Genomic DNA, 21,233 nt, shown 5'->3' with positions numbered 1-21,233 from the left:
TGTTTGTTTTTTTGATAAAATATAAAATTTTTATGATGAATGAAATATTCGGTGAAAAGCTCATTATAGCTTATGTTTAATGTGTTTGTTAAATACGCCGAATCCAAATAAAGTTTTACTTACTTACCTACTTATATTTTTATTAATCCGTTGTGGTGCTTTGATATTTTAGTTTTTAAATGGTTATAGTGATATCTAAAAAAAAATCCTCGACGGAACAATTCAGGAGAAACTTCGGTTAACCGCAACATTTAATTATTGTGGAAACAACTTCACAGATGTAAACAATGTGATGCAAATGATCCTATGATAGTTTTTAAACAATCCAAAGTCTAAACTAAGTTGAAATGAAATCGATAACATGGGATCAAGTCCAAGTAAACATACAAAGCCTAAAAGGTCCCTCTCTGCACCACAGATAAGCATAAGAGCAAATGGACACGTTCCAGTAAGACGAGCAGCTACTGGAATCAACAGTCTGGGAATAGAGCCCAATGACTCCTCACTGTTGACTAAAAAATCAGACGAGTCGCCATATATTGAATTTCCTGAAGAAGAGTACAGAGATGGACGACTTGGTATCACGGTAAATGCTGTAGGCTAATGAGACGGGTTTCATGTCATTAAGATGATCCGGCCTAACTTGTTCTGCCCCCATTCGATCCGTCCCAAGACCAATATTTAAAGTCAATTTGGCCCTATATGTCAAATACTTATAAGGGATAAAAGTGATGCTTTCATGTTTTCTGTTCTGTTATAGAAAATCCCTCCTTCAAAGGAGCACTTCGCACAATGTTGAATAAAAATGTTTAAAACCTAAAAAGACATACTAAGTACGCCTCGTGGGATTAGTGTTGGTTACTATTAAAGACCCTTTTGTTTGTCAGGCGGAAGGCCTTTGATTATAAATACGAGTTTCTAGTCTGTGTAGAGCAAAGCATAGCTTCCTGGTTATGTATTCTATAGTGTAGCAAGCATCAGTACATTTACACTTGCAACCACAAGCACAAATAAAACTACTAGGATCCAATATAAAGTTTGTGTCTACATGTCTATCTGGCCCCAAGTGGATGTATCTAAAGTCGTTTGGGCTCAAATCGATTCAGGCCACATTTAAAGTTGATCTGGCCCTAATTAAAAAAAATATTTATGTACAAATGATGTATGTATATTTGACATGTAATTCATAAATATTAATGAATTATATGAACAATAGCAAATGTGGATTATCAAAAATTGTGTCTTTGATGCATATATTCAAATATATAATTTTCATTTGATTATAGGAGACATTAAAATATTGTTTTTGATATTTTAAATATTTAGATTTAGATTTCATATCGAAATATAATATTTTTTTATTTAATGTAAAATTTATATTGTTAGTTCTGAAATTACACAACTTTTTCAATATGTCAGTCACAAAACCGTTTAAGCTATCTGACATGTTTGAAGCCCTCTTTTAACAATGTATTATGCATAAAACTTTACAAAGAGACATATTTAAACCATTGTAAGCACTTCAAACTAAGCATTTTTATGACTTTATTTTGTGTTTCAAAAAGTTGGATCATCACCTTTTAAAATTTTAAATGTTCACTTTGAAAACTTTTTTCTCCCTCGATCTTTACTGATGACCTTTGTTTATGGGACACTTGACACACACAGGAAGTTGTCTAAGTGACTGTATTTTTTCCAGAATGGGATATATAAATAATGATAATATAAGGTGTATGAGTAAGGATAATTATGCAGTATATAGTATAATTATTTATTATTTATGTTGATTGACTAGTTGAAAAGGTTTGAAAATATACATTTTTTTCATTTAACTTAAAAAGGAACTTACCTATTATTAGTTGCTAACTTCTGTGTCATTTGGTCTCCAGAGAAATCATACCACATCTTCTTTTTTTTATATGATGCTTTTTGGCTGTTAACATCTAGAATGATCTATAAAGTCTAGGGTTACATTTTTTTGGACACTAATAACTTTGTCTTTTTTTTTTTTTAGAATTTAATGAAATTTTGACAGAAGCTTTTTTTATGATTAAGAGAAATTGTGTGAAGCAAACTTTTGAAAATATTTTTATTTCACTCTTTTTCAGTATTTTACTGATAGATAGACTTCAGGATCAAGAAATAGCTTCTGATGAAAAAATTTCAATTTGTTTTATTTTCCGTATTTTACTGATTAATGGAAATTTTTGGCAAACAAAATTTCACTTTAACACTGGCAGCACGCATCACAGGCAAGACAAAGGGTTTTATGGAACCTGAAACCCTTTAGAATTTTTTGTATAAAATCAGATGGGTTTTTCTGATGCACACCAAAAGGTTTTCATTTAAATTTCCCCAACAGCACAGTGTAGCATCACCAACGGAAATAGGTACCCCCAAGCAAAGAAACAATAATAGTAAAAAGTACCTATTCTAATCACCATACAGTAAACAACAATTGACTGTACAGTATATTCGCTTTATTTACACGAATTTCTATGTGTAAAAAATAGTTTGTTTGGAAAAACAGTGTTGTTCAAGCTTAATTGTGATATACCTTTGTTCTACGAAAACGTCAAATGAATAGTTGAAGGATAAATGTGTTTTTATCTAGTATGAACTCTTCACATGCTTTGTTGAACCTACCTATCCGATTCTGACAATTTGAAGAGAGAGAAAGCCAATAAAGGATCATAATCAGTCCTAAATAGTAGCTACATTATTAGGAATCACTATCACAAAACTTTACTTGTCAGCAAAATGTAGAATATAATAAAAATAAAAACAATTTGACCTTACCTGACTTCACATTTTGTTTTTTCCACCACTTCGGAGGTACCTATATCCAATGGTGATGCTACACAGTGAACAGGCATGACAAAATGAGATGCATTACTTTCCTGATTATTTATCTAAACTATTTTGATTTTAGACTCAAGAGAAAATAAAGAAAATTCTTGGATCACTTGAAGATGAGAAACTTTTTACTGACACAGACTTCCCAGCAGACGCTGCAGCATTATTCTTTAGTGATAAAGATTCCTCTATGATCACATGGAAAAGACCAAAGGTACCCACTGATACTCACAACAATCATTAGTATTGTACTAGTACTAGTAGTAAATTATTCTTTATTGATAAAGATCCCTCTATGATCACATGGAAAATACCGAAGGTAATCGTTGATTCTCACAACAATCATTAGTATTTTACAAGTAAGTTGTGCATTATTCTTTAGTGATATAGATCCCTCTATGATCAATTGAAAAATACTGAAGGGAATCACTGATACTTACAACAACCATTAGTATTGTACTTTTTTCTTGGGTTTTTGTTAATATGTTATACCAGTATTATCATGATTGTAAAGTAAAGAACTTTTCCTGTGCTATAAATATATTTAACTTAATGTCTTTATTTCCTATAGGATCTTGTTGAAGAGTGGCAGTCACCACAACTTATTTCAGATGGTGCTACTAGGGATGATATAAAACAGGGAATTTTGGGAGATTGTTGGTTCCTGTCAGCTTGTGCTGCTGTGTCTCAGAGAGAATGTTTTATGAAAAAAGTAATTATTAATTTTAACCTGTTCCTATTTCTGCAAATTACAATATTCATTTTTGTTTTGGAAAGATTGGGATTATATTTATAGACAAGTAACTGCAGTTACATTTGAACAGAAAATGCTGATTTGTTTAACGTTTTTAGTGACAATAAAATGGTTCAAGCTTTTAACTTTTTTTTTTATATGTGCTATTTTTGTCATCTCTGGGTTTTCTTTCAGAGAGTTGTTCTTATAAATCAAGATTTGAAGATTATGAAATAATGGAAGACACTATATTAGAATATAATTGTTTTTGTTTAGATTGTGCCAAGTGACCAGTCATTATCTGGTGAGGGTTACAAAGGAAGCCTTAATTTTAGATTTTGGAGGTTTGGACAGTGGGAAGACGTCTACATAGATGATTTGTTACCCACTGCTGACGGTAAACTGATCTATGGCAAGTGTACAGATCCTTGTGAATTCTGGGTAGCCTTTGTAGAAAAGGCATATGCAAAGTGAGTAGTAATGAAGGCAAGATTATATCCTACAATGGTAAAATGTATAGCAGAAATTGTAATGCTGGAATACAGGCATATATATCAGACAAACACTTGATATGCTTTTTAATGTCCATTTGCAGTTTGGGAGGGAAAAAAATATTTGGGTCCAGGACTTAGTTGCACAAAGTCATTTACATTTAACATTATTTAAATAGATAAATGTACTAATAAGTTAATCATTTAAGGTAAATAACCTTTCTTTGTTCCTTCTTGGTGGCCTTCTATTATCAGCAAGATTGCCCAAAGCAGCATATCTTCCATATTTGATCACTATTTGAATATTTGAAATTACCCTTTTGCCACTTTTAAATTTAAGTTACCTTTTAGTGTTTCTTAACTTTGACAAAGCTTTGTGCAACAAAATTATGGTTAATAAATTTTAATTGAGGTTTAGCGTATATTTGAATGACACTTAAATTTAAGAATGTTTGTCCAATCCAGTCCAGGACTGTTTTTAAGGGAGAGGGAAATTGATACTATGATATTATCTAGCTTTGTTGTTTTCAAGCACAAATTGATGAAAAAATCTTTGTTTTATCTCATAATTTTGATTATTTATTTTTTTGGGGGTTTGGGGTTGATATACTTGCACTGGCCCCTGATTTTACAATCTGTAAATGAACTGTAAACTTTTATCATTCTTTTACAGGTTACATGGATCTTATGAGGCTATAGAAGGGGGTCAGACAATGGATGCTCTGGTTGATTTAACAGGAGGTTTGGCAGAGAGACACATTATACAAAATAAAGACCCTCAGCTTTATAGACTGATAGAAAGGGCAAGGTCATCTGGTGCTTTTATTACCTGCTCAAGAAAGGTGAGTAATTGTTGAAGTTGTGTAGGGTCATTTGATTTAAATATATACATTACCACTGTAAAGCTTACTGAGCAATTTATACGTAGGTTTCAGTTTTATAACAGCTAGCAGTGCATATTATTGTATATATTGATATTGATAAATAAATAAATTGTCTGTTTTCATTGGCAAGAAGTTATGTTTAAATAAAAAAGTAGCTGTATAAACTTAATGCAGACTGACAATCTATACAAAGTTAATCTCTACTCATTGCCTTTTCCCTCTCAATCATATATTAAAAAAACGCATTGAAGTTGTTTAGAAAGCTAAGTATGGCCCAGTCCATATTAATTGAAAGCAAAAGCAGTGCAACATGTGACAGTTGGCACCTGGCATTGTGTCCTATATACACATATTTTTACTTGCTTCTGTGTTAATGCAATTAACTTTATTGATTGAACTATTTCAGGGAGACTGGAGATTTAGTAATAAAGCTGATCCTAATGGACTAGTGTCTGGACATGCATATACCATAACAGCTGTCAGAAAAGTAAGTCTTCTGTATAGTTCTAATGGTGACTGCTACACAGTATGTTAAACAGTTTCATACTTGTTTTTTATTCATTTGATACTTTTTGCACAAATGCATTCAAATTACCATACTAGAGTCTTTTTAACTGATATGCCAATTTTTATATATTGTAGTTTTACTGGAAGAAATTTTTTATTACATTAAAACAATGCAATAATGATACACAATAAGTACATAAATAATACACATGGAAGAATGAAAGCATGTTTTTGTTAAGTTGAATTGTAACATAAAAAAGATCATTTAAATGGATTACAGTATACTAAAGTTATGATTTTAGAAATGCATTTCGTCATCTTAATATTCAGAGAGTTTATTAAAAACTTAAAGGTTTCAAATAACTAAGATTAGATAGAAAGTTAGATATTTATTTCTTAAATTGACCTGTTGTCTTTTTTAGAATGATAAATTTTGATTGCTAAATTCATAAAAAGGGATAACATGAATTGCAAAAAATTCAGCACACTATCAAAAATCACAGTGACCAGGAACCTCCCCTTTTGCCTATTTGACTATATGTCATCAAACTGAAACACAATAGAAAAAACACCTACACAGTCCAGAAACCAACAGGATAACCAATAACTTAAACAAGGAAGTTAAGTATCCACCATTATTTGAAAGCAGTCAACTATTGGCATGATTAGCTAGCTATATAACCAGGTTTAATCCACCATTTTCTACATAAGGAAATGCCTGTTCCAAGTCAGGAATATGACAGTTGTTTTCCATTCGTTTGATGTGTTTGAGCTTTTGATTTTGCCATTTGATAAGGGACTTTCTGTTTTGAAATTTCCTTGGAGTTAAGTATTTTATATTTTTGCAGGAAGGTAGCCACAGCTGTTGGTAGGGATATTACCATTTATGAAAACAAAACAATCAGAAACAACATTATAAATTTGATCTGATAAGGCAAAACACTTTCTTCACATTTATTTAATGACTTTGTAATAATGTTATAGAATCAGTGATTGATTTGATAGCTTTGTATGATTTTATTTCGTTAGATCAAACACCAACGAGGGGAAGAGAAAATGGTGAGGATACGTAATCCATGGGGAGATAATAACGAGTGGAAAGGATCGTGGAGTGATAAGTATGAATCTTTTCATTTGAAAGAAAACAAATCTATTCAATTTCACTATTTTTTTATTTTTTACTTGAGTGAAAAATAAACAATTTCAAGTATAGAAAATAATAGGGTATGCTTGGTTTCACACCATCTGCTTTTAGGGTAAGGATGACTGGGATAAAGAAGTAAGAAATTCTTTCATCCAAAAATAAGACCCATGCTGAGAGTGCATTAATTTGGCATATGGGATGTATAAGTATGCAGTCACGTGCCACACAGTGTGGTTAGAATAAAGACACAGATTTGACGCCTTGTGTAAGGAGATTGCAATTTACATATTGTGAAAGTACTTTTATTCGTGATGTACCAATTTTCTTGGTTTTCATGAATGGCTTTATCCACAAATTTAAGTGTCCAAGGAAATATAACAACTGTTTTCCAAATCAAGACATGAAAAGATCCCCTGTTGGTTTGACAACATGGATACAGGCATATAACCTAGAGAAAATATTCAGCAAACGCACTATGAACTATATGCAGTGGCGTTATACCAGTGTAGCATGTACAACTTCAGACATGTTATTTAGTTGTACGACTTTTAATCTTTTAATTCTCATGAAAAATTAGTTTTGAAAGATGAAAGTCAAACTTCCGGTGATGATATATGATGATGAAGTGTTCATTTTATCTCCTCATAACTCTCTCACGAAAAAAAAACAATAATTTCATATTGGGCTTGCTTTTTAATTATTAATTCAAAGTATATTTGTAGCATTTTTTATGCAACCTTTTGTTAAATGACATGTTTTTGGCCCAATTAACACCTTTAATGATCATTTATAATCTGTTGATCATTCGATGGTTAATTATAGTGTCACCACTTCTGATTACATATGTGCAACAATTAAAATGTTTACTTTGCAATTTCCTTGAATCGAGACAATTTGTTTTCAGAGATGAATCAGCTTATTTCTGAAAGCAATTATTTTATTAAAAAATTAATTAATGTTGTCAGAAATGAATGACGAACAAGTAAGTAAAAATGAAAACCATATGATTATTTTCAAGAATCTTCATTTCTGATGGGTTAAAATTCCTCACCCAAAGTTTTTTTTCAGAAAACTAGAATCCCTGAATTTACGTCGCCATGAATATGTAACTTTTGCTCAATCCATGAAAAATTGATACCCATGAATAAAAGCACTTTCACAGTAATTTCATTTATTCGTAAAAAGGGGATGATATTTGATATTAATTTATGATATCTTTTTTGTTGATTTTTTAGTGATATAAACTGGAATTTAGTGAATGAGGATATTAAACAAGAGATTGGCCTTCAATCAAAGGACGATGGTGAATTCTGGATGTCATACAGAGATTTCTGTAAACAGTTCCAGGAAGTAACGATATGTCTCACTGGTCCGGATTTTGAGGATGATGAGGAAGTTGATTCTGCTGGTAAATTACAATTGTCATTTATATTTATCAATGTGTCCTATGGAATATTAGGGATCTACGTATCATTGTGATTTGTAGATAAGAAATAGGTCTGAATTGAGTTTAAGGATTATCCAATTATATAAAATACTGTGGATTCATTTATTTTCATGGATTGATGAAAACTTGAATTTTCGTGGATGTTTGATTTCTTGATTTTGCCAAAATGTGCATATAAGCTTATAGAAAATTTGTAATTAGTTTTACATTTAAAATTCATGGTTCAACTGTACCCTCGAATAATAATGAATTTATAGTATATTTCAGATATTAATGATAATGATGATATCCTTTATTTAAAGAGGCTAACCCAATTAGGTTTTACTAATCTTACTTGAGGTTGTTACTTTAATGTAACATTCTTAGCATTTGCCACTAGACATATAGTAACCAACAATCAATCAGTGATAATTATGACAATAAACCAGGGCTCAGTTGTGATAGTAGGTATTTATTTACATCAATGTTAAACAAATTACTTTATCTGATTTGACTTATATCAAGTTATTGCCATGGAAACAATCATTAAAAATAGACTTGAGATTTTTACATGAGTCCATATTGAATACATGTATTACATTCCACATATAAACACTCCTTCTCCAATCAGTGCCTCTGAAAAGTTTTCAATCCCAAGGCATATGTCTCCTTAAATAAATATAGGTAAGCTCAACACGAGGGAAAGATAATTTGTTGATTCAATATTACTATCATTCTAAGGCATACATTGTAATTTTAGCTCTAGAAAGAGTTTCAGATAATACTCCCACTATTGAATTAGTTATGAGCCATGGTAATTATTAGGTCAAGTACATTCAGTGTAAGTAAATTATCACCATAGTAAACAATTTTCCTGATAAGTTATTTCAAGTTTTCAGTAACAAGTCAATTCATACAGGTATCTCTTTTTATTCATGCTATGTCAGAATATACTATTTCTATTGTAGGTCATGTAGAAGTAGTGAAGGGAGACTGGCTTGCTGGTAAAAGTGCTGGAGGTTCACGGAATAACCTTTTTGATTTTGCTACTAATCCACAATTTGTTCTTACACTACATGAACCAGGTAAAAATATTTATTTGCTTGTTTCAACTTAAATAAGGATCAAGATGTAAAGTCATATCGACAATAAAGAAGTAGACAAGGCATGCATCAGTTAGAAAAAGCTTATCAGGCCAGGACGTTGGTTTTCTCATTTGAGTTGTTTCACATTTTGTCAGGTTGGAACTGTATTAGTTTACGATATGGGTTTTGATTATTGTTGAAGGTGGTACTGTGACCTATAGTTGCTTACATCGACGTCGTTTGGTCTATGGTGGATATTTGTCCCACTGGCAATCATACCTCATTTCCTTATTTTTACTGTTGAATTTATGATATTACACAAGAAAATAACTTTTATGATTGGATGAGTGCCCTTGTAAAATTGTAGGGTAGAATGTTCTAACTTTTCTAAGCCACTTATTTTACATTAACCTTTTTCTTTTTCAATTCAAATTTTAAAATATCAATAGTCTGTACATGCACAATTATTGGTGAATGCTTTTGTAAACATTGTAGTTTTCAGTAGGGAGCAAAGGTTTCAGGTTATGTTCATGGTCAGTGGTTCACTGCAAAGTCATTGTTTTAAAAAAAAAGTTTCATATTCACTTAAAATAAAAATAAGAAGATGTGGTATAGTTGCAAATGAGACAATTCTCCACAAGAGAGCAAATGACACAAAAATTAACAACTATAGTTCTCTGTGGACTTCAACAATGAGTAAAACCCAGTTTTATTATAATGTTTATTTACTGTTTTCATGTACAAAGGATGTATTATTGAAAGAATATGTCCTTCCCAATGTATAGTATTCTTTCTACCCTACAATTTTACAAGGGCACTCATCCATATGTAATATCATAAATTCAACAGTAAAAATAAGGAAATGAGGTATGATTGCCAGTGGGACAAATATCCACCAGTGACCAAGTTTCTACCCTACAATTTTACAAGGGCATTCATCCAATCATAAAAGTTATTCTCTTGTGTAATATCATAAATTCAATATTTTTTTCCAGCAAGATATATAAAGACAAAAACCAACCCTTCATCTACAACAAAAGCATAAACATGCATAAGAAACCATAGCCATAAGCAAGCATAAACAAACAAAAACTCAACTAATAAGTGAAAATCCAAGTTAAACTAAAGGTGTAATACCACGAAATCATAGTAGATCACATCCTGTATGATAAGAAAAAGGGTTGAAAAAAATATTCCCTTGAATTTGACAGTTGTATGAAATTAATCATACATTTCATTGCAGTAAAAAAAATCTGAGTCATAAACATATATCTTGAGTTTTTCAAAGCACCATTCTTTTTAGTTCCCTACCGACAATTCAAAGGGGGCTTTAGGTTTGCACTCTGTCCATCTGTCTATCCGTCAGTCCGGCAAATCAGTTTTCCACACTTTTTTTCTTCATGCTTGAAGATATTGATTTGATATTTGGTGTATTGTTTAATCATGACAAGTTACAGATCAAGTTCGAATTTTGTTTCGGTCTGATGATTTTGTGCAGAGTTATGGTCCTTGGACTTAGAAAATTCACTCATATAATCAGTTTTTCACCCTTTTTTTTCGTCATGCTTGAAGATATTGATTTGATAATTGGTATATAGTTTACACCATGACAAGTTATACATCAGGATAGCATTTTGTTCCAGTACAATGAATTTTTAACCGGTAGGGGACTATGTATTGCAATGCAATACTCTCAGAATGCTTGTTTTATTTTGTGTTCCTATAAGATAAATTTGGAAACTTGAGGTTACATGGTAACTAAAAGCTTGTAAACAGGAAAAAAAGGGGTGAAATTTGATTGGTTAACTTGCAGTGATGGTTATTATCTTATATGCAATGAAATGTTATGTGAAATTTTGTCTGTAGTTCTGGACAGGATAAAACTTTACTCATGCCAAGTATTTCTTTATTTGAAACAAAGATAAATTCTGCACATTTTTTTGAAAAGTGCCAATTTAACAAAGACTTATAGGGGAAAAAAAGGTTGTATTACTCCTAAAACAAAAACATACCAGAAACAAAATAAAATGATTTAAAAAAAAAAAAAATTAAAACAACTACAATCTCTCCTAAAAAACTACAAAACAACTTGAAGTTATGCAGGTATTTTTATTTAAATTTTATAGCAGATTTGCAGATGTTTACATCATTTATACAAACTTTAATATCATATAAGGCCATTTAAAAATTGATTCTTTGTTCAAACAATGTAATCAAAAAGTATCTGCTTTCTAGCAACTCTTGGTATACAAAGGAAATAACTTTGAATAAAAAACAAGGAAATCTACATCAAAGAACTTCAGCTTTACCAGTTTATTTTTCATAAGATTTTGTTGTGTATCTCAATTATATCGTTTCTTAGTTTAATTTTTAGTTTAGAATTAAGAAATTTTATGTTTTATAGATAATTTTAACCCACAAAAAGATGATCCTGATTCCGAGGGCACATGTAGTGTAGTCATAGCCTTAATGCAGGAACATCGTCGCTCAAACAGAAATGTTAAAGTCAAGAGTCTGCAGATTGGCTTTGTCTTATATAAGGTATTGGTACTATAAAAAATAAAATGCTTTAATAAGTCAGTTCCTTGAAATGAATTGATCAAGTTAAACTCATTTTTAGCATCACAGCTTGAATATGAAAACTGTTGATTCATTTATTTCTGGTTTACAAATGTTTTTGAATTGAGGGAAAATTGTATTCTTGTAGATGCATGTACTTGATTGTGGTTATTAAAATTCAGCATACAAGCCTATAGATAAATTGTATTATATTGAACACTGAACTTTTGGGTTAACCTTTACACGTGAAATCAATGAAAATAAGTGCCCTCATGAAAAATAAGGAATTCATAGTAAATCCTTTGGACAAGTTTATTAAATTTCCTTAAAAATGTTATTTGTTACAATCTGTTTATAAATATGTATTTCAAATATTTAAGTTATAACAATATTATACAATATTTACCATTGTAGACAGACAATCCAAAGAGAAGACTTGATACAAGACATTTTCGATATCACCATGACTGTGGAAGGTCTGGTGTGTATATAAACTATAGAGAAGTTAGTCAGAGGTTTCAACTAGAACCTGGACACTATGTTATTATACCTTCCACATACATATCAAACGAAACTGCCTGCTTTATGTTACGGGTTTTTGGTGAGAAAAAGTTCACATTGAAAGGGTAAGTTATAGGCCATGGTGCACAATAATTTTTAGTGCTTCTGCAAGGTATTGTAATGTGAGGTAATATCAGAGTGCTAAGATAACTTGTAATTACATGGGAAAAAAGTACAATAAAATCTATTATTTTTGCACACTCCTTACTGAAATAATTCTTCATATTATATCTTGTTCTACCTGAGTACATTAATATTACTCAGTGATATGTGAAAATATTACACTAAAACTAGAAATAAAATACATATAATAACAGATATGTTCCAACTGTCGTGACCACATTCCTCCAATGAAACTAAACAACAAATTGGTACTTACATAAACAACTTGAATGGTGCTTACCCTTCCGGAGCACCTGAGTTGTCCACCTTTTTTTTGGTGTGGTTCATGTTGCTCAGTCTATAGTTTTTTATGTTGTGTTTTGTGAACTGTCTTTTGTTGTTTTACATTAAAATGTTTGTCCCTCGCGTATCGCGCTGCAGGGGACATGGAAATACCGGGAATCCTTCTGTCCGTGTGTGCGCTCGTCCGGTCTTGTTAGCTCTCTCACAGGTACAATTCTTGCCAGATTTTTATAAAACTTATACTATAGATCAATATCAGCAATATCTCAGACAAGTTCTATAATGGTGGACAATCGACTTTTTTTAAAAGAGTAATGCCCCTTGGAAATATAAAATATGTGCAACGCTGGGGACATTGGAACTCTGTTCTTTTATTTACATGGTAAAATCTCACAATAAATGCAATGAAAGTAATGTGTCATTGTTAAGGATATCAGTGTCCAATTAATTCTGTTGATAAAACTGTAGCATCATTACTGGTCCACTTTAAATTAAGGTTTCCTATAAAAATGAGGAGATGTGGTATGATTGCCAATGAGACAACTATCCACCAGAGTTCAAATGAAGAGGGTGTAAGCAACTATAGGCAATCGTATGGCCTGCAACAATGATAAAAATCCATAACATACCGGGGTACAGTCGGCCACAGAAAAACCTAACATGAAAAATGTGAAACAAAAAAACCAACCGCCCAATATATAACAAAACAATTTAAAAAAAAACAAACATGACAGACATGAACTAACGACAACCACTGAACCACAGGCTTCTGACCTGGGACAGGCACACAAAGAATGTGGAGGGTTAAACATGTTTGTGAGTGCTCAACCCTCCACCTAACCTGGGACAGTGGTGCAGCAGCACAACATAAGAACAAACTGTAAAAATCAGTCGCAATTGGCTTAACTCAAAAGATCAAAATGAGGAACAAAAACAACTAACATAAAAACAATAGAAAGAAAGCACCAAAATAAGAGTGCTCACAGTAAGCTGAAAGCTAGTTCAAAAACATGGCTTCCAAAACTGTCATATATTCCGAACATTTATAAATTTACCGGACATTGTCCGACTTGGAAAAGCATGAAACGGACATCTACCTTTAGAGTTCAAGGCTTTCTTAAGAGATGGTCATTTTAACATAATTAAAAAAAAAATGGAAGTTTATGCGATCTTTTTGACATGACCTTTTGCCTTAAACAGCCACACATTTCAGGTCATAAAAGTGACATGATGAATAAGTACTATCAAAACAAACCCTACTTCAATACCTTCTCATTTTAATCAAGGTTAATTAGTTGTCGGACAGCTGAAATTTACCTGTTCAGGCGACAGGTAAACTATTTTGTACGGGACATTGATCGGTCTATTCAAAGTTATATTCTTACATTTCAGTGGTTTGCATCTAATTAATTTAGCCAAAAAGATTGAAATTATCAGAAATATGTTTATAAATATGATTTGATGAAAATTTTAAAAAGGTTTTAAACGAAAATTGTCAGAACCATGTTGTTTGAACTAGTACATGTGTGAGTATGTGGGAAATTTAATTATGCATCCTTATTCTTCAAAAATGCTAAAATTATTATTGATACCTTTATCTAACGTTCATTTCCAGTATTTTCTTGAAGAAATAACGTGGAAAGAGCTACTTAAACTCAATCGTGCTTTGTAAACTTACACGGATTTTACGTATCTGTCTCTGGCCTGTGTTTTACCATTGTCAAGTCAACATCCTGTATTAGGAAAATGTGCTTTTTAAAAACGAAAGTAAAGTTTTTGACAACGTTATTTTGCACAAATAAAGAGTCTAAGGCAGATATTAGTATGCTGATGTTCCACACTCGAATGATGCACTGCCAATTTAACAGTTTACGTCAGAACATCGAATTTATATCAAAGTAAAGTTTAATATCCTTTTAATGTCAATCATTGGTTATATGATGGCCAACTGATTACTATAGTTGACTTTTGATACTAAGTCTTAAGGGATTAAAATTGGGATATGACCTAAAATGTCCGGCTCGCTCAAAAAATTTTTGGAAGCCCTGGTTCAAAGCAAATTACAATTTATAAATAAATTATGTTCTCCAGACAAAAGTATCAATCAGTACACATCCAACAGATTTAGTGTAAAGATATCTAAACAGTCTGAGAAACACATGACCTTGTGCAATGGCAAAATATCAGTACAGTTTTGACCTACTCCTTCAGACAAGGTTTTTCCTTTTCCTTTAAGGTCCTCCAGGTTTTGTTGGTTTTTCTACAATCAAGAATCTTTTCTTTTTTTTGTCTTCCTTGTGGCAGATTGCACAGGTTTCGAGACATTGGTATGATAGTCTGGGAAAGTTGGCAGCAACTGATAGCTTTAATCGATTATATAAAGGTTAGCCTGATGGAAGACAGAAGAGCTAGACAATCCCTTCTGAACTGAATTTTCTCTCTGGCATATGTCAGGCATCATTGGCCTTATTTTCATGACTCAATGACTTACTTAAGTCAGTATTAAGTTTCCTTTAAGGTACTCAATGCCTCAATGATTAAATTGAACCTGTCCATCTGCCAGGGTTAATTTGACATATAACTTTGACCAATCAGAAGTGTGTTTATCTAACATCTTAGTGTTTGCATGGCTTATCTTATAAAATGTAATCATACTTGTAGAATATTTTATTATATAAACTATAATATGCATATATTTTTTTACTCAGGCCATTACCAGATGCAGTTATAGAGAACAGCATCAACAGTTGAAGATAACATGCTTTAGATATCAAAAATTTTATAGCTTTAGTAGCATTTACCTGTTACTAATATACTTACTCAATACTGTCTCATGCTAAATATGCTACTGACTTACTGAAAATACAGAAATTATTGGATACATTTATTATTATGACTTTTGAAGGATAGACGAAAATGTAAGATTAATTATTGTAATTTGGGGAAAGCTGCATACAGATATATCTGTCAGATATCAGAATACAAGTTCTTATTATTGCGATACTCACCCAGTTGCATTATAGGCATTAATAAAAACCTAGCAATAATTCTGCATTTACATTATGTAGTTTTTGAATGCCCTGTTACCTGCTCTGGTTTTACCAAAAGCACCATGTTAAAATATATATTATTAATATCAAAAATATTATTGAAAACCAATGGGTCTGAACTTCTTGTTTTTATTGTAAACAAATCTTCATTTTTGACTTAAATTTTTGTATGTTTAGGTATATCTCTTTACTGTTAAAATTTGCTGTTACAAAATTTGGGAAGTTATTTCAAATTAAGTAATATGACTCCCACATGCAAAGCTCTGATTCCTTGTTTGTCTATTGTTGAAGATCATATGCTGACCTCTAGATGCCTTTTGTTTTGTGTTGTTGGGTTACTGTCTTGGATGAATTATTGTTTTTTGTTCAATTCTGTAGCCAGTACTTATTATAGATTTTGACATTAAATTAATAATAATTTAATGGAAATATGATAAAAATGACCCTTAACAATTTTGGCATTGAGCGTTCCTGATGAACGTAAATCCAGAAAAGCGCTTTGGACGCATAAAATTATTAAACGTGTTGTTTTCAATTTTTTAAACCAAGTCAATCTGACACTATGTCACTACTCCAGATTTTATATGATTGGACAGACTTCTTGATGAAAGGCATATAATAAAACCATAGGAAGTGTGTAAATGACTTGTAGAAAGTAGGAATCATCATTATATCACCAACATTTCTCATGTGATTTGTGCTTAAATGAAAAAATAAACTAGTTTTGAAGTGAAAGCAATCCATTCATATCTATAAAGTGCACTTGCATATAGTTCCTATGTTAATCAAAATATGTTGGCAAACAATAAGTGTAACATACCAATCTGATTGTTATGCAAACAAATTGATTGACCTAGAACTGACAAGGAAACTTATTTGATGCACAATAAAAACATACAATATTTCGAACTGAAATTCTTTTTCTTTCTACTTCGAATTTTGACTCATCGTTGTAAATTTATGTTTATTTTCCCCTGCGTAACGTGTTGCGGGGGACATGGAAATACCGGGAGTCCGTCTGTCCGGTCTTGTTAGCGCTCTCACAGGTACAAGTCTTGCCTGATTTTGATAAAACTTATACAATAGGTTAATATCAGCAATATCTTGGACAAGTTCTATAATGGTGGCTGATCGACCTTTTTTAAAAGAATTATGACCCTTGGAAATATTAAATTTATGGAAAATGGCCTCGTTAGTGCTCTCAGGGGTACAATTCTTGCCAGATTTTTATAAAACTTATACTATAGGTTAATATCAGCAATATTTCAGACAAGTTGTATAATGTTGGATGATCGACTTTTTTTAAAAGAGTTATGACCCTTGGAAATATTAAATTTATGGAAAATGGCCTTGTTAGCGCTCTCAAGGGTACAATTTTTTATATAACTTTTATAGTATACTATAAGTAATGCCCTTGAAGGGCTGTTTGAAATATTTAGTATACAATAAAAAAAACTGTTTTGTCCCCTGCATGCTTTTTATTTATAAATTGTTTTAAAGATGAAAAAAAAAAAAAAATACCCATTGGAACTTTGTTCTTTTATTCTTCTTCAAAGGGACCCCTAAATACACTTAGAGTTAACGGAGATTTTGAATCAACAGAGTTCGACTCATCAGAGTTAGAAATTCATTGAACAAACTGGAACTCTTTTGAGACTGACAAATAACCTCTGCTCATCATAGTTTTTTGACACAACCAAGTTAGACACAACGAGATTCAACTCTATATCACTTTCAATACTTAAAAAATGAGCTTCTATTATCAGCTTTAAAGAAACATTTGTATATTTTTTGGTTTCAATTTTCCTAATGAAGGTATATCCAGAAAAGCTCTTTGTACACACAAAATGTATTAAGTGTTATTTTCGTTGTAAAGAAATGAAGCAATGTAATAATTAATGTGTGTAATTGTGCCTTAATTATTATTTATTGCAGATAGAAAATAATGCAAGTAGATATTCAGTACTAAAAAAAATATGCTCAAACTTAATTATACCAGACAATGTATAGAAATTTTTCTAGTAAATACATATAGTTTTTCCATATTTTTATTCATTGTCCCATAAAATCAAATTCATGCTTTTGTTCAGAAAACTATTTTTTCAATTTTGCCTTTTGACAATAAATCTCTATGTCTATTATTGAAGTATGGGATTTTTTTTGTCTTTTTTTGTTGCTAAATTACAGTTAGTCTAATGTAGTCAATGATTTCCTGCTGAATGTAAATCTTGAAAATTATTATTTTCCCTCTCTACAAAATGTTATGAAAGTATGGTGTTGGTTCACTTCAGCTGATCACTGTATAAATATTTCAGTCTTTATCAGTGGAAATTGTTTTATTCTTATTTGATTGACTGTCTTAAAGTGCCTTTAAATTGAAGGCTTTCGTGCAATATCTTTATATAAGAGATCTAGAGTTAGTGATTAATTGAATTTTAAGAGTATTGTGTACTTGTATAATTGTATAAATTATATTTTAGATAATATTAGTTTAGAATAAATTATATTTTAGATTATATTAAGTTAAACAGTTATCATGTTGTTCTCATTGAAAGACAATCTGTGTATGGAATATAATATTCTGTGTTTGCTTGATGAAGAATCTGTGAAATATCATATTGATAAATTTTTATGTTTTTATATGAGAATTTGTGTCTGTAAAGGAGATAAACTCCATATTTATGTAATTTATATATATAGCTGAAATAAAACTAAGCGCCCGTAGAAAATGCCATTAATTAAAATTTTAATTTACATTTAGAATGGATGCTAGCTAATTTTATTTGGAGTAGGTGTACTTTAAAGTTTGTTGCTATAAAAGCATTGTATTAAACCATTTCTTTTTAAACAACTGGAGAAAGGATGCTAGCTAATTTGATTTAGAATAGGTGTACTTTTAAAGTTTGTTACTTTTAAAGCATTTCATTAAACCTTTTATTTTGAAACAACTGGAGATAATTCAATTGAGAAAATATCTATGATAACAATTTCTATAGAAGATGAATACACAAAGGAAATGATATTTTGGAGAATATGCTTTTAGGTTAAGTAGGTTAATATTAATCTGATATTCCTGAAAAAATCAATTACTCACTTTGATATATTCACACTTTTTTGAGACTTTTAGCAATTTATAACTATGCATAGCATATGACAGTTACCCTACTGAGGCACCTGGTCTCTCTCCTTATGGAGTTCATGCATTTCCCTCAGTGTCTGTTTGTTACCTTGATTTGTCTCTTCATAATTAAATGACTAGATTTGAATATCTGTAACTACTTTCGGTTAAATCTTTATATTATAAGGACAACTATCTAATGATTAAGACCATATTTTGACCTCTAGTTGTCATTTGGTTTTTTGTGCCGTTGAAGTTTGCTGTATTATATCCCATGCATTTTTATTCATATCTACAAAAATTATAACTGCTTTTACGAAACAAAAATGCGAGGTTATTTGAAGACCCTTTGGTCTTTAAGATTTTGTCTTTTTACAGAGTTACTGAGACTTTTGAAATAGTTTTGGAATAGCTCTTTTGTGTACTTATAAAACAGTAATATATACATATTTCATACAGAATAATACACTAATTTGTATAAAAAAGTAGAATTCCTCTACAATAGGAAAATAAAGAAATCTCTAATATATTCATAAGTAGAAAATAATGCACTTCATAAGGATGAAAACTGATAGTTTTAACCATTCCAGAAGAATTTGAAATTTTAGGCAATAACTTTTTTGAAGGGGAATTTTTATTTTTTGTTTATGGTATGCTTTCAAGTATTTGTTTTCACATTTGCATATAGTATTTTGTATCTGACAAATACACAATTTTTCTACAATACTATTTTTCATGGATTTGTAGGTACTGGGTTTGTCTGAAAATGCCCTTTTTTAGTTAAAATGGAAAGTGCATATTGTAGATAAAAGAATTATTGTAGTTTTTTTATTAATCCAAAAATTGCATAACATGATATGTTTTGTACTAGTAAAACCATTTAAGTGACTAATTTTAAATAACTCCTTTCTGCATTCTTGTATTCTATATTTCCAGATGTCAACAGTAAACACATGCTTTAATTTCTAAATGTATATTATATATCTACATTATTGTATGTTTTTTTCCGTCCTAAAATTCTTGATAGTAAATGATAATGTTTTGTACATGTTATTTATTGTTTTTTACATTCCTGCTTCATGTTTTACTACATGGATTTTATACATATATATATTTATTAAAGACATCTTATATCATTAGTTATTATCTTTTTACAGTCCATTGAAAGTGGCATCAGAATTGGGAATGTTTTATGAAATTACAAGATTTCATATACAATTTTATCAAAAATCTTGGTAACTCTAGGGGAAAAGATTACCATTGTTTTCTGTAATGTCAGTACTTTTGATCCAAAATTGAACTGCACTTAGGTTTCTCATTTCAGAAAAAAAGATATTCCATATATTTTTGATAGCTGGCACTAACTTATGATTCTTTCGAAAAAGCTATTTTGATTTTAATGTTAAGTGGAAAGTGTTATGCAGAGAGTTATGATGTTGAATTTTTGTATGGCCCCTGAGGCATAATCTTTTAAACTTTTACAATTTGAAATACTATGCCTCAGGGGCCATATAAAAATTCAACACCATCTGTTAAAATGTTGTACATTCCATGTACGTAAGCAATGATTCAAGTATCAGCTTCTTACACCAAATAATTTACAATACCTCACTGGTTACGTCATAACTTGAAATACAAGTATACGTACTTGGTTTCTGTTAAAATATCAAAATTCTTTAACCTTTGGCACAGAAATCACTGATAGTGATAATTACATACCAATTTTCATAATACTATTTCAAATGGAGTGAGAGACGTTAATTTATTCCCTTTTGGAATTTTATGCGTCTGTCATACAAGTGAGAGGTTTAGCTAGTTATAAAACCAGGTTTAATCCACAATTTTCTACATCAGGAAATGCCTGTACCAAGTCAGGAATATGACAGTTGTTTTCCATTCGTTTGATGTGTTTGAGCTTTTGATTTTGCCATTTGATAAGGGACTTTCCGATTTGAATTTTCCTTGGAGTTCGGTATTTTTGTTAATTATTTTTTGTCAATTTCTTTATAATTGGCTGTTAGTGAAATAAACAAAAATTAAATAAGAATTATGAGTTCTTAAAGAGAGATACTTTCTGTCATAATCCAGGTTGTGATATTTTGATTGAGTGTCAATTCGCATGGCTGGTGATGAATGCAAACCATAAGATGCTGATCCTGTCGACTCACCAAATTTTGCTCCATTTGGAGTTCAAGCGATTCCCTAAGTTTTTTTACCTTTAAATGTCTCTTCCTTATATATTTACAGATTTGAACATCGGTTAACTATATCGCCTTAATCAAATCATTTGTAACATTCTAAAGCATAAACCGGTTGCAGCGTGAGCCTTGAAAATTATACCAGTAGTATAGGTCATTAGTTGGCTTGAAAGCAATCTCATTTCAAAAATGAAGTCTCCGAGTATGTAAAATTTA

General features: G+C 30.9%; 1 protein-coding gene across 1 annotated transcript; it reads left to right on the top strand.

Moving 5' to 3' along the window:
* The first annotated feature begins 239 nt into the window (after positions 1-239).
* On the top strand, positions 240-19,955 carry LOC127712550 (calpain-A-like). Its single transcript, XM_052219049.1, has 12 exons — positions 240-586; positions 2,933-3,070; positions 3,428-3,568; positions 3,866-4,059; positions 4,754-4,922; positions 5,371-5,451; positions 6,501-6,589; positions 7,851-8,023; positions 9,010-9,126; positions 11,531-11,667; positions 12,100-12,311; positions 15,360-19,955. The coding sequence occupies exons 1-12, from the start codon at positions 362-364 to the stop codon at positions 15,400-15,402; spliced, it is 1,719 nt and encodes a 572-aa protein (XP_052075009.1). The 5' UTR covers positions 240-361; the 3' UTR covers positions 15,403-19,955.
* Positions 19,956-21,233: the final 1,278 nt, after the last annotated feature.

Source organism: Mytilus californianus, unplaced genomic scaffold, assembly GCF_021869535.1.
Source record: "Mytilus californianus isolate M0D057914Y unplaced genomic scaffold, xbMytCali1.0.p SCAF_8, whole genome shotgun sequence".
Classification (NCBI taxonomy): Eukaryota; Metazoa; Mollusca; class Bivalvia; order Mytilida; family Mytilidae; genus Mytilus; species Mytilus californianus.
Note: the sequence above shows the minus strand (reverse complement) of the source record. Positions and strands in the feature narration are given on the sequence as shown.

Coding starts and splice junctions, on each gene's coding strand:
- LOC127712550 (XM_052219049.1), top strand. CDS start 362: ATGGGATCAAGTCCAAGTAAACATACAAAGCCTAAAAGGTCCCTCTCT. Junction 4,060..4,753: donor GTAGAAAAGGCATATGCAAA/GTGAGTAGTAAT, acceptor ATTCTTTTACAG/GTTACATGGATCTTATGAGG. Junction 4,923..5,370: donor TTATTACCTGCTCAAGAAAG/GTGAGTAATTGT, acceptor GAACTATTTCAG/GGAGACTGGAGATTTAGTAA.